Source organism: Myxocyprinus asiaticus, chromosome 9, assembly GCF_019703515.2.
Source record: "Myxocyprinus asiaticus isolate MX2 ecotype Aquarium Trade chromosome 9, UBuf_Myxa_2, whole genome shotgun sequence".
In the NCBI taxonomy this organism is placed as follows: domain Eukaryota; kingdom Metazoa; phylum Chordata; class Actinopteri; order Cypriniformes; family Catostomidae; genus Myxocyprinus; species Myxocyprinus asiaticus.
The window spans coordinates 32,279,038-32,294,399 of NC_059352.1; the positions used below are offsets into that span (position 1 = coordinate 32,279,038).

Here is a 15,362-nt window from a genome sequence, read left to right on the forward strand (position 1 = left end):
TCTGAATCTATATCTATAGGTCTTCAGACTGTGGGTTAGTCCATATGTGTTTGTGTCTGTAAAAGTGTAAAATTCTGTGTGTCAGTGTGGGCTGAGTTTAATTAAGGCACTCACAAGCTCACAGTTCCCCTCTCCAATCTGCTCCTGTTGGTCTGATGAACTGAAAGGGGAGGGTAGGGGGATGTCACACATTTCATCCCACTGTCTGAACCTCTTGAAGCGGTCAGCAGAGAAAGGTGGAGCGCATGTGCACTTAAAAAAATTCGCTCTAGGTGAATGTAGCGGAACTGGTTCATACACGTCACAGATTTTAATGAATAGTAAGTAAATACATTTATATAATTATAAGTATAATTTTTAGTAACCCCATGCAGACCATAAATAGTAATAGTAAATAAAAAACGTGGCACTCCTGCACGAGCCGCTGAAAAAACAGAATGCCACGGTGCAACAATCTAAAATCTAGCGCATATGTTTACATACTTCTACAAACTGTGAAGATGTTTAGTGTGAATGGCCCCTAAAGCTGTTAACATTCCTCACATCATCGTAAGCTTAACTAAAAGACATATGTACCAAACTTATCAGTTCGCTCTCTGAGAGCTGAACTAAGCCCCTCTTCGCTGATAAGAATCTAATGGTGTCACACAAAACTGCCATTTCATGGTATGTGTATGTGTGACGATGGCTTTTGATTACATTGCAGGATCAAGCATCCACTTCTGATTGAAGTGAAAGAGCATAGCATGCCAGCAGTCACCGAGGAAATCAAAGGGATGTTAAACTGATGCAGAAATAAAATGTGATACATGTTTCTATGTTTCAAATGCTACACATCTTACTAGGGCTGCACAATTAATTGAAAAACAAATCGCAATTACGATTACGGTTGTCACGATTATGTAATCGTGAAAACTGACGATTATTCAATTTAAGTCTACTCCTGTTGCGTTAATTGTTTCTATTTAGAACGTGTTTTTGCATCGGTTGAGTTTCTAACAAATCCCAGACGTGTGCGTTGAGCAATGAAATGACAATGGCCAATCATAGATGCAGTGAGTCTAAAGTCCAATCACTCATGACAACCAATCAGTGTTGCCAACTTAGCGACTTTGTTGCTAGATTTAGCAACTTTTCAGACCTCTTTAGCGACTTTTATTCAAAAAAGCACCTAGCAACAAATCTAGCGACTTTTTGGACAACACTTAGCTATCTTCCGTAGAAGAAAGTCGCCAGTACTGCCCCCGAGCGCGTGGTCTTGTTTTCCTGCCCAGACTCGGAGACACAGCTCTCTCTGTGTCTACTCTGTTCAGTGAGACTGACAGAGAGTGAGAGGTGAGCAGGCGAGAAGGCAGAGCAGCACAATCAGTTGACCGCACGGCAGCTGACATAGACGTGAATGAGCTGCGCATGTGCAAACAGCGTTGTCAAGGACCAATCACGAATCTGTATTGTTTGATCCCTTTTGTTTTAAATTTAAAGAGTTTAATTTGACCGTTTATTTTTATTCTTTTCATGCACTTAATCACAAGAGATTTTTAGACAGTTGTTCATTCCTGTTTCTGAACTCTCTGAATTCAGACACTTACTTAGACAATAAAATAATGAATTTTTGTAAATATGCACATAGTGCTTTGTTATGGCTGAGCGCTGTGTGAGAGAAAAGATAAGAAAGTTTCTGTCGCTTCTAACTTTCTCTCTGAGTGATTGATAGATATAGGGAATTAATAGGGTATTACAGTATGTACGGTAAGCACAGAGAAGCAAACACATGTAAAGGGCGGACACTATGCAAAATGCAAATGAGACGCGATGACGTCACGAATATGCTAATTAGCGTATGACGTCATCTAGTGACATTTAGCGACTTTTTGAGCAGGCTTTAGCTACTTTCCATTGAAACTAGTTGGCAACACTGCAACCAATTCTTGTGCGCAAGTTTTAAATTGTCTGACATCCAGATGCATGCTTACAGTATGTTTCATCTTTGTTTGCGATGGCACACGGAAATTAGTGCTAAAGAAACATCATCTGACACTCGAAAAGAAGCTGTAGAACAAAGGTGAGCAATTTTGAATTCATTTCATTTCGTTGCATGTCGCACCATTTTTTTTTTTACCAAAGGTAAACAAACCACAAATGAGCAACGCGACAAAACTAAAACGATCTCGACCATTATAATCAAGGTACAGACAGGGTTGAAATAACTGATTTATTGTGTTGTTTAAACAGTTATATTTATTATGTGAGAATATGTAAGTGCAGAACTCCTACACAATCTCATGGCGAAATTGTAAGATTTCAAACGACTTTTCTAAATTTGGCTAATTCGTATGATATCGTACGACTTTCACTGCAGCCAATGACATCGCTGGACATTGTTTCCATCTAATTCGCGACAATTACCTGCTTCTGTCACACACAACAGCTTCCTATCATGTTTACACACTCTACTGATTGGTTAGGTTTAGATAAGGGGATTGGGTAAGGGCATAATATTAATAAGTATGTCCTTAACGCCTCGTGCACGAAACTCACGCTTACTTCCGCATTAGACATCCGGGCATTTGCACGTGATGAAATCGTACAAATTTATATGACCAAACTCATACTAAATCATACAAAATAGCCAACTCGTAAAATATGTACGAATTTTCATGAGACTTGTTTGCCGTGTCAGTGAGCTCGCGCTGAACTGCAGGGCTCAAACAGTGAGTGACAGCTTCAGTCATCTTATGTGAACAGGATCACAATACAGGATTTTAAATCCAGTAAGTAACTTCAATCTAAATCGTCTGTTCAGTTTGACTATTGAATATGTCAAATATTATTATTTACTCTATGTGGGCCAATAATTTAAGCAGTAAAGACACATATTGCACATATTTATATGCCACATTTTTCAAGCTTTGGAAGTGTTAAATGTGTGAGGATGTGAATACATCAACATGATACATGACACACAGGCATATTGACTGAAATTAAAACTGATTTTGTCAATAGTTCAAAAAGAACCTAGATATATTTCTTCACTTTAAACCATAGATATACATTTATAATAACCTTTAGTAACATGAACAAACATTATTACAGTATGTAATGCTTAAAAGAAACTGCAGCGCAGCCCATAACCTGCTGTTCTGAAGAACACAGAAGCGTGGTTGCCTGCTTAGTGACTTCACGGTAATTTCATCAAATAATTGTCATTAATAATTGTGATTACAATATCAAGGGCAATAATCGACAATTATGATTTTTGTCATAATCGTGCAGCCCTACATCTTACTACACAAAATACAACATAGACAAGTAAAAAGATACTGTATATCGTGGAAAATATGATGTACTGAAATGTCTTTCCTTGATCTACGAAAATAAAAGAGGTGTTCTATGTAAATAAACTATAACACTGAGTTCGTTAACATAGGCAGTTTTAATCGAACTTCCGCAGGGTTTTGCGATGTCAATCTACAGTCTTCCTTTCTCTGTCCAAGTATACATGATACTATGTGCAAATGAACAGGTGAAGAAAGGACGTCAGCTGAGGAAGTGACATAGATGATTTCTTGTTGACCTTTTGCAGCATAGTAGAGTATTGAAGAAGTCAGCTTAGCTTGTCAACAGCGAGACGCACAGAACACGCAAAACAGCATGGAAACCTTTACAGCCATGTGCATTTCTTAATTTCTTTACCCACTGGTTTTGGTGCTGATCAAATGTACATAATCCGTTGTGCTTATGGTGATGCCTGAAGGCAGGAGACAGCACTATTTGCTCCTGGATTGTTCTAACTTCATGAGCTCTGCTTTGCTTCACTTTCATTCTTAGAAACTCTGGAAGCCGTGGAGTGCCAATTAAAAAAGAATGAAGAGATAAATGATCAATCTATTAATCTGAAAATAAAAAGTGGATAAATAAACAATTTTTGGGGGGGCCTGGGTAGCGCAGCGAGTAAAGACACTGACTACCACACCTGGAGTCGCAAGTTCTAATCCAGGGCATGCTGAGTGATTCCAGTCAGGCTTCCTAAACAGCCAGTTGGCCCAGTTGCTAGGGTGAGTAGAGTCACGTTGGGTTAACCTCCTCGTGGTCACTCTAATGTGGTTCTCACTCTCGGTGGGGCACGTGGTGACTTGTGGTGAGTTGTGCTAGGTCTCCACGGTAACGTGCTCAACAAGCCACGGGATAAGATGCACGGATTGACAGTCTCGGACACAGAGGCAACTGAGATTCGTCCTCCACCACCCGGATTGAGGCGAGTCAGTACGCCACCACAAGGACCTTGAGCGCATTGGGAATTGGGCATGCTAAATTGGGGAGAAAAGTGGAGAAAAACATTTAAAAATAAAATAAATAAATAAACAATTTTTTTTTTAAATGGACAAATAAATAGACACATTTAAATGTGTCTTTTTAAATGTAATTATATTTAACAATAAAATTGTGCATTAATAAATCATATATTTAATTCATGTTTAAAATGCAATTAAATGAACCAAAAAATAGCAAATTAATAAGTAATTTTTAAATGCACCTTTTAAAATGCGTTTTAAAAAAGAATTTAGGAATTGCCTTTCTTCATCTATTTGTCAATGGCTTTTCTTTTTCGTTTTACTTTGGCTTTTCTTTTTCCATTTGTCAATTGCTTTTCTTTATCCTTTTGACAATCGAGTTTAAAAATGCCATTGGACCGTTGACTTGTGGGAGTAACCCATGAGCTTTCAATTCAGTTTTAAAACACACCCCCTCTCTCACGTGCCACTCGAAGGAGATGTATGATGGCCTGTCATTGGATGGTTATTTGTAGAGGTATGAGGTATGAGCGTCACTCTGCGGCTTTATAAGCGTAATAATAACATTTAGGCTGAGGAGAGATTTCGTGGATAAACAGCCGATTAAGAAAATAGTAATCAGTGATTACTAGTGATCAGCGGTATTTAATAGGGTTTTTTGTCTGAATACTTGAAACAGTATCTTTACCTGTCATTTGCTTCAGGCTCATTCTATAAATGGAAGCCACATGAGATCAGTCAAAGAAGCTGTTATATCCACTCCTTGATAATTGAAAGTAAGATATATGCAGTAGTAGATAATGTGTAATTTGTAATGTTTATATACTGCATTCATGGTGCAAATGCTAATGCTAGAGTGATAACCTTGGTCATAGTATGAACCTGTTACTCTCTTTTAAAGTATTTTATGATGACATTTGTGAAAATTGTCCATGTAAGATTATGAAAAATTATTTTATAATTGTTGTTTTTATAAAGAAAGACATTTAATACTACTGCAAAGCAGGCATGTGCCGTGGACTTTGAGACTGGGAAAGCATCAAAGATTTTTAATTTACATTATTAAACGCTGTGCCCAAAACACATTATATGGGTGAGTGAAATGTCACAAATTTCTTTTTTGATGTAAATTGTTGCCTTAGAACCTTCAATGGAAACAATTATGTCACAGTGGCGAACTTCATGACCAAATTGTTTTAAATTCAGAACATTAATATTGCTCATATCACACAAATTAAAGATTGTCATATATTGAGCCAAGCATGTTTATGTCCATTAAATCATACAGTGAACATTTAGTGCCAGAAGAGCTTGTTTTGACATACAACAAAAAGGAAAGAATATATTGGACATATTTTATAAAACACAGGCATGGACATGTGGGTGGCATGGTGGCTCAGTGGTTAGCACTATTGCCTCACAGCAAAAAGGTCCTGGGTTCAGTCCCAGCTCAATTGGGCCTTTCTGTGTGGAGTTTGCATGTTCTCCCTGTGTTTGCATGGGTTTCCTCTGGGTGCTCTGGTTTCCCCCATGAGTCCAATAACATGCAGGTTAAGTGAATCAGAGGCTCTAAATTGCCCTGTAGGTGTGAGTGAGAGTCCCCCAGCCACTGGGGGTTGTATCAGGAAGGGCATCTGGTGTAAATCCTGTGCCAAGTAAAATATGAGGATCATGGATGTCTGCTGTGGTGACCACTAATGGGAGCAGCTGAAAGGAGTAGAAGATTATAGGTGTAATCTTTAAATTCAGCAAATAAGCAGCTTCCTTTGCTCACTGTCCCACTAAACTAGACAAACATACGGAATGCTGAACGAGAGAGAGACGCAGTAGGCCCCGCTTTACCTGTATTAAAATGCAGGTTAATGAAGTTGTACGAACTGAAAAAAGTAGTATTGATGGGCAATACTTATAATTAAACTAGTATTGCCATGGCAATACTGGCAATATTGGAGGCGGCTGTTACCTTTACTTGAACACAAAATCCATGCGTCTCTCCTTGCGTGTTGACACAAAACTAAAATCTAGCCTGTCAGATAGCTTGACTGAAGGAAGGAGCTTCTGATTGGCTTACTCATTTTTGTAAGCATGCTTACCTTGGCCATTTGTGGTAGCGTGCGTGACTTTGAATGAACGTACAGTGTTGAATGAAAGGGCGGTCAACAATGCTTTGAATCAGAGAAAGCATAACAGAAAGTACTTATACCTATGGAAGACAGATCCCGATAAAAGGGGTTATTCTGACTTTTAACTCTCAATTGCCACTGCAAATGCAAACATAAAGTCGCAATTACGTGATATAAACTCGCAATTGCAACTTTATATCTGTAGAAATAATGTAGAAATTGAGAGAAATAAAGTCACAATTGCGAGTTTTTATCATGCAGTTTTGAGATTATATCTCGAAATTACGAGTTTATATCTCACAATTGTGACATTTTGTCTTGCAATTGCAAGATATAAAGTCGCAATTCTGAGAAAAAAAGTCACAATTGCGAGTTTATATCACGTAATTACAACTTTATGTTTGCATTTGCAGTGGCATTTCTAGTCATTGTGTTGGGTTCTCTCGATGCGACAATCTTACAATTATAGCCTATCATTAGCACAATTAGGTTAAAGAGTATATAACCATACTATACGGGCATAAAACATTTTACTTAAAACAGTCAGTGTTTGTTGTAGCCACAGAATAAAGCCTTCAAACGTTTGGATGCAATTTCATTGCCTAGCGTATGTAAGGGACCGTCTCAAATTTCCACCCGCTGCACTAAATCATCGGAGGAGTCCAAGCATTCAATCAACTGACTTATGCCTATTTTATATATATATATATATATATATATATATATATATATATATATATATATATATATACAGGGTTGGGAGGGTTACTTTTTAATGTATTCCACTACAGATTAAAGAAAACATGCTGTAAAATGTCATTTGTAACGTATTCCGTTAGATTACTCAAGGTCAGTAATGTATTCTAAATACTTTGGATTACTTCTTCAGCACTGGTAGATTTTTTTCACTTGTTTTAACTATAAAAACTGAAAGGACTAAATATTAAATGAAACAAATGACAATAAAATTCAAAGTAATCTCTTCAGTAATCAAAATACTTTTTGAATGTAACTGTATTCTAATTACCAATTATTTAAATTGTAACTGTAGTGGAATAGTTACTTATATTTTGTATTTTAAATATGTAATCCCGTTACATGTATTCTATTACTCCCCAACCCTTTGTGTGAATATATATTATATATAGTACTGTGCAAAAGTTTTAGGCACTTAAGATGTTTCACAAAAACATTTGTCTTAAGATGGTTATTTATATCTTCAGCTTTAGTGTGTCAATAGGAAAAATACATTTTAGACTCCCAAACATTACTTTGCAATGAAAAGATTAGAATAGAAGAACAGGGCGCTCTGCAAGAGATGTCATTGCCCCCACAGAGCCGCCCACTGAACATTGAGTCAGTCTGGGATTACATGAAGAGACAGATGCAATTGAGACAACTAAATAGATAGAAGAACTGTGGTGAATTCTCCAAGAAGCTTGGTACATCCTATCTGCCAACAACCAAGAAAAACTGTGTCCAGGTGTACCTAGGAGAACTGGGGCTGTTTTAAAGGCAAAGGTGGCCACACCAAATATTAATTTAGCTTTTTATGTCTACTGGACTTTGTATGATGTTAATTGATAAATGAAAACTACTTATGGCATTATTTTTGAAGACATCCTCACTATGCAACATTTTTCACAAGTGCCTAAAACTTTTGCACAGTATTGTATGTAAGTTGTCTATTATTTTAGGGACAAAAATCACTAAAATTCACAAATGTAATTTTCACATTCCAAATGTTGTAATAGGTCTTATTTTCCCAATATGTGAAATTATGCAGATACAGTATTAAATTATTTTAGGAACATAATCAATAAAATAAACTACTAAGTTGTTTTCTTATTCCAAAGGTTGTAATAGGTCCCCAGTGAGATTCATGACTTGCTGCAGGTATTATTTTCCCAATATGTGTAAATATAAGTATACAATATTAAGTTATTTTAGGAAAAAAAAATCACAAAAATTCACCAAAATCCTCTTTCCACATTCCAAAGGTTGTAGTAGGCTCCTAGTGAGATGCATGACTTATTACAGGTATTATTTTCCCAATATGTCTAAATATACGTATACAATATTAAATTATTTTAGGAAAAACAAATAACAAAAATTCACCAAAATCCTCTTTCCACATTCCAAAGGATGAAGTAGGCTCCTAGTGAGTTGCATGACTTATTACAGGTATTATTTTCCCAATATGTCTAATTATACGTATATAGTATTCAATTAATTAAGAAAAAAAATCACTAAAATTCAACAAAATTATATATTCATATTCCAAAGTGAATACTGTATATTAATACAGTATTATATACTCTGTATATATATATATATATATATATATATATATATATATATATATATATATATATATATAAATTAAACATATTGGTAAATTTTTGTGATTTGTTTTTCCTAAAATAATTGAAAACTATATACAGTACAATTGCACATATTGGGAAAATAGGACAGGTAGTAAGCCTAACCATTGGCAGCCTACTACAACCTTCAGAATCTTAAAATGAATTTCCACCTTTTTTATATATATATAAATTCTGTATAATAGGCATAAGTCAGGTGATTGAATGCTTGGACACCCGCAGTGTTTTAGCGCAGTGGGTGGCATTTTCAGATGGTCCCTTACGTATGCCAGGCAATGAAATCGCATCCGAGTGTTTGCAGGCTTCTCAAGCTACAACTAACGTTGACTGTAAAATATTTTATGCCTGTATATTATGGTTATATAGTTTTTAACTTAACTGTGCTAATGATAGGCCTATATTTGCAATGACTGCGTTATAAATGAGTTATAAAGTCGAAATTGAGAAAAATGAAGTCGAAATTGAGAGATTTTATCATGCAACTGCGAGTTTGTATCACGCATGTGACAAAGTTGAAATTGTGAGAAATAAAGTCACAATTCCAAGTTTTTATCATGCAGCTGCAACATTATATCACGCAATTGTGACTTAATATCTCAATTGTGAGATAAAAAAAATCTGAATTACCTGTTTTATTTTTTTATTACGTGGCGGGATACGTCTTCCATATATACCTAAGGGTGGTGCCAAAGCGAATAAATGAATGTCTGTGCTGCTGAAAGATGATACATTTACATTTATGCATTTGGCAGATGCTTTTATCCAAAGTGACTTACAGTGTACTTATTACAGGGACAATACCCCTGGAGCAACCTGGAGTTAAGTGTCTTGCTCAAGGACACAATGGTGGTGGCTGTAGGGATCGAACCAGCAACCAGTTATGTGCTTTAGCCCACTACGCCACCACCACTCCACATGATACATTTTAACGAAAACAGTAGTGTATATTAACAATTATATTTGAATATTCATAGTGTCATTTTTCTTTTGTTAGGTAAGCACTGCTTACCTTGCTTATATGGATGGCACGTCCCTGCAAAAAAGAGGAAGGGAGGGAGAAGGGAGAACAATCATAATAGCCACGGTGTAAAATCGCTTACAAACATAATTTTCAGTAAAAATTACTTAAAAGGTGATTTCTGAATAAACATTATTTTTGAGACCCACACCTTTCAGCCCTCCAAAGCTCTCACAGTGGGTAGTAAAGTCTGCGAAGAGAATAGGTATGATCACTTCTGAATGAAACGCACACATTTGTTGTTGTTGCTCTTCCTATTCTCTGCTTTGTGTTGCGTTCGACTTCAGGGTTAAATACAGGTTGTGCAGCATCTCTGTTTCTCGGAGAATGCACATAATGCCAAAGCCTATTGCGGTCTGATTGATGTGTATACATGCTGGACGGAGCTGTGCCACAATCGCATGATCTAGGTCTGTTATTAAAATTACATGACATTTTAAAAAGACAAATTATTGCTTTAATCCAAAAAACATTTAAAGTGCATGTAAATACACTAATTCACAACACTCCCTCCGTGTCCATCTATACCATTTATGGAAACTACACTCCAAGATTCAGTCATTCAGAAACCATCATGGTATTGACAACACATGAGCACATTATCATATGACCACCCAAATGTGAACTATTCGCCAATCAAATGAGGGGTCATACACAAACAGAAGTCTTAAAGGTACAGTAGCAAAAACAGCTTAAGGAAGGTATTGGAAAATGGTTATGTAAAACTAAATTATGGCTGTTTTTTGGAGCAAGAAACCTCCATCAGGGTTGAAAAAATTACGAAAGTGTGGAATATGGCCCCTTTAACTCTCTCTAAATATATGAAATTACATATTAGTGCATCTTCACACACTTGGTAGGCATGGCCAGGGGTCATAAGGACTGTAAATAATTGTTGTTTGTAATTAATGAGTTTATAGTTGTGTTTACAGGTTTTGTGTTAAATTATGGTGTTTTCTTTCAAGTCACCATTATGAAGATCAGTGCGCATACTCTAGCTCTGCAAGTACTTGAGAGAAGGTAGTCATGTTGCATCTACAGTACATCCTGTTGTATTACCAAATGTGGTTGGAGATTATTGTACTAAATGTGGCTGAATTTACTATCTTCTCTAATATAACTAAAACATAATGAAAAGAAATATAGATTAATCAATTTTGTGCAGTCGTTGTCTTCAAAATAATGATGTATTTTTAAAATATAAATTTGAATTATTATTTGCTGTTATTTTTGTGGTCTGTACAGACACTTTTAATATTTTCTCTACTTCTTTTTAATCTTTTGTAGGGTTTAATCACTCCCTCCCTTCCTCCCCATACACAACAGGACCTGAAGGTCAGTGGTTACCATCCTTGGGGACGTTATCATCAGAATTCATGAATCAGGGTAGCTCTTCAAAGATCCTCCTGTTATTCAGCAATGTAGCTGGGTCTGGCCAACAAGCTACAAGGTAACTACACCATTATATCTGGCTTTCTTATTCAGAAGCTCCCAGCTGTTTATGTTGAACCTAAATTATTTACTTGAAGTACCCCATAAGATTCCAAGTAATATTCTACCCTTATTTTATAAATATAATTAAGCAATTGCACACTTTTTTTGGAGCTATTTTGTTGGTGGAACAAAAATAGACAAAATTGCTGGCCATATTGTTTCCAAATTGTAAGTTCAGTTGTTAATAAAAGTGTTTTTTAAAAGCAATATCACACTTGCAATCATGCTGTTGTACTAAATATCAGCACAGTTGTGATTCATCCATAGGCTCTAGGCTGTAGGTAATCACAGCTGTGCTTATATTCAGTAGAACAGCACAAGAACACAAACACTGTCAGTTTCTCTCTCTTTTCTTCTCTTCCTAAGGCCCTAAAATGTCATCTTGACATTTCTAGGTGTTTCAGGTCAATACCCGTCATCTGTTTCCACCTGTAGCCCTGTGTCCACAGGTGAGGGAGCGAGACAGTGCACAGCTTTGATTGACAGCTGGAGGTTAGTGACAAGGACCATAGCAGATGCAACACCCATACAGACTTCAGATGATTCATGCAGCTGTATGTGGACGGATTCCTGTGCTGCACTTTACTTACACAGAATATTGATTATGACAGCGCCAACTGATCTGACTTGTATGAATGTCTGTTACTGTGTATCTTGAATTGTGTCACTTGTACCAGTAGTTCTACAATTAATTTACAATGAATCATTGCTTTTAAACTACAGTTCAGTCAGGACCATTTCCATCAAATGAACACTTTTGAATGATCAACAATTTTATGCAATTTGTTGCTGTTGCTGTATGGTTCTTTTTTGGGCAGCAATGCATGGACAGTGCGGTGAGAGCAGCGAATCAAATCAGCATCAGCTAGCTTGACTAATGTGACCTGCCTGAACTGACGCAATGCTTGATGTCTATAAACAAGAAGTGAATATCATGTAATTTACAATTTAGACACAATATGGTCAGTTATTTTGTCTATTTTTGCTCCACCAATGAAAATAGTCCCAAAATAAGCCAGCGCAAAATTAATTGGCAGCCTCTTGTTATGCTGCAAACACAGACAATAAGAGTAATAGAAACAGTGAAGAGTCGCAGTGCAGTTACACTAAATATCAGCACTCTCGGATCACCACTTGTCCAATCAGATTAGAGGACTGAAATTAATGTTGTATAATGAGAAATCAATGTAATCACTCAGTTTTTGCAGTTCCGTTTGGTGATGCTAGTGTCACAACAATTACAAACTTTCTCTTTAAGAATGCAAATGGTGTCAGTTGAAATGGCGTAAACTGTTCAGTTTGGTAATGTAACTACAGCATTTAGTCATTTGCATTACTGTATGTTCCTGCAGAAATATTACTCTGTGATTTAATGACCATTTTATATCCATACAAACAGTATTATTCCCTAAAACTGTTGCCATTCTATGAGCCAAGTGATTAATTGGAAGTTAATTTTAGAACTACTGGTACAAGAGACACAGTTCATGATACACAATGACATTCATTCATACAAATCGGATCAGTTGGCGCAGTCAAATCTGCGTGAATTAAGTGCTTTGCAGGAATAAGCTTGCATGCTCCTCCAGCAGTGACGCCTGCAGCTGTACACCTGTACGCACTGTGCGTACCATGAGCGCTCCAACTGACATGAGAAATATTTACTCTCAGAATATTTAATCAGTCAGGAAGTGTGTCCCGTGGCAGTTTAAAAGAACTAGCGATGAAAATTTGTGAATAAATAATTATTTTGAGTCGGTTCTTTTCAGTGAACGGTCTGAAACGATTCGTAATTCCGTACAATTCGTTTGGAGCGCTCTCATGGAATCATTTGGAGTGGTTTCTTGGACAGTAAAACAACATCAGGATATTTACGAATACAGAGAACAAACAACGCTGAATACAATCAACTGAGACAAAAGGCTGTCTTTCTGAGAGGTAACTGAGAAGTAACTTCAGCTAGTGCTGTGTCATGTGAACAAGGGGCTGTTCAAACAGAACGTTTTCCACGTAAACATTCGCTAGATGGATGTCTTTTGACAACTGCATCATGTATCACTGTGTTTTTAGGATCTCTCATGGGAACGATGCATTTTTAGAAGCCGCTTCAAGTTAAAAATAACTTTATATAAAAATAACTAGTCTCGGGACACCTGCATTCTGCTCTATTCATTGTGGTGCGTTTTGCTGTTTTAGCACGAGAACACGTCTGTTCTGAACGGTTACTGGAAGAAATGCGTTTGTCAATAGTTACATGAAAGCTACTCATACTGGAGATAAAAAAATGCTTTCTCAAAGTCACCAGAATTAAATGCTTTGGTGTTGTTTTTGCAAAAAAATTCTGCCGGGGGAGCATGCCCCCAGACTCCCCTAGATATAAGGTTGTACAAGGCAAATTTCTGTGTGAAACCTCAGATGAAATCTTGCAGGCACCCTTGTCCTCCAGCACTGATTATCTGGAATCTAGGGAGTGTTGCATCTGCCACTGTCCTAGTCACTAACCTTCAGCTGTCAATCAAAGCTCTGCACTGTCTCGCTCCCTCACCCATGGATGCAGGGCTACAGGTGGAAACAGATGACTGGTATTCCCCTGAAACACCTAGAAATGTCAAGATGACATTTTAGGGCCTAAGGAAGAGAGAGAGAGAAAAAGTGTTTGTGTTCTGTGACTGAATGGCAGATGCCTCTGGCACACATTTGATAGGGAACTTCTCTTTCTGATTTACTGCAGTGAAAGATATATTAATTTGATCCTTTCCCAGTTTAATGTGCACAGACAACTATCCATTCATAGGTTGATTTCCCTAAAGAGTGTAAGGGTAGTTGGCACATAATGTGTTTACAGATTTTTGTCAACATTCAGACTTAAGGTTAATTTATATGAATGTATAAGGGAATATTGGAGGTTTTTCAACCATTTTTAATTACCTTTTTGCCTTCACTAGTTCATTTGTAATGGTCCTACTGTGTGATACATTTTACACACCATGTAAAACTGACCTTTCTGAAAACTGTAGTTTATTTCATCTAGTTGGAATAAAATTCCATGACTTTGTTCACACAGGGCATCTAAACACAATTTTTTTTAATATACTTTTCATAAAATTTTATTGGTGTCATTTTACTTTGTTACACCTGTGGTGTTCCCAGTCTAAAGTGACCAGCCATTGGAAATGAATGGATTAGACTACAAAATATTACGTTTTTCAGGAGCATCCTAATATTTTAGACGAGCACTTATGTGGATGTGTGTTTGCACACAAAGACCTCAGACATGTGCACGCACACACACATGCACACACACAATGTGTGTTGAGCGCCCTTTTGTGCATTGTCTTTCCATGTACACTCTTTGAGGAATATTTCAAGATCCACTTATCATATGTATGTGTTTGGGCTTGTTTGAATTGGGATAGTGTGCTGTTAGTTGCAGTGTCTATGTTATATGTATGTTTCAGGAAGTAATAAGGAAAAACGTGACAAAAAGACACTCCTGTTTATTATATGTATGAGTGTCAGTGGGATGCACTTATACTCACTGCAGTTTGGCCTTTGAGTGAAACAAATTTGCTCATTGCATTTTACTAATTGAGACCTTTCCAACGATCAATAATCCTTCTATCAATAAAAAAATATATATTTTAAAAAATATGTTCAAAAAAGAAGTACAAAACCTATTATAATCACTAAAAAAGATGTTGACATAAAGATCTGATGCAGTATCTTGGGATAATATATGTATAATGAGAGATTTATGAACAATCTTAGTGGGCCGGTCATTTTTGACCAGGAACACAAAAGGTGTTAACACAAACTAATACAACACAAGGATTAAACTAGATTGATGGAGTGTTGCATGGCAAACTGGAGGACACAAACCGGTCTCATGACAAAGCGTAATAATAATATGATATGGCGAATTCATAAGAAACCGCACAAGTTGGCTTGTACAAAACGTATGACCTTTTTATTGCCATGGAGAAAAATAAAATAATAAAAAATAAATGTTATTATTATTTATAAGTTTTACCCCTAACCCAAACCTAATCCT

The 15,362-nt window shown here is 36.6% G+C and overlaps 1 protein-coding gene across 4 annotated transcripts in view; it reads left to right on the plus strand.

Moving 5' to 3' along the window:
- LOC127446586 (ubiquitin carboxyl-terminal hydrolase 43-like) overlaps positions 1-15,362 on the plus strand; it is a 167,411-nt gene that overhangs the window by 108,115 nt on the left and 43,934 nt on the right. For 2 of the 4 annotated variants that reach the window (XM_051707626.1, XM_051707627.1), the window contains exon 7: positions 11,105-11,267. In XM_051707626.1, coding sequence (XP_051563586.1) covers positions 11,105-11,267 — 163 coding nt within the window. The remainder of the gene's footprint in view (positions 1-11,104; positions 11,268-15,362) is intronic. The other 2 variants (XM_051707628.1, XM_051707629.1) reach the window with 1 other exon arrangement.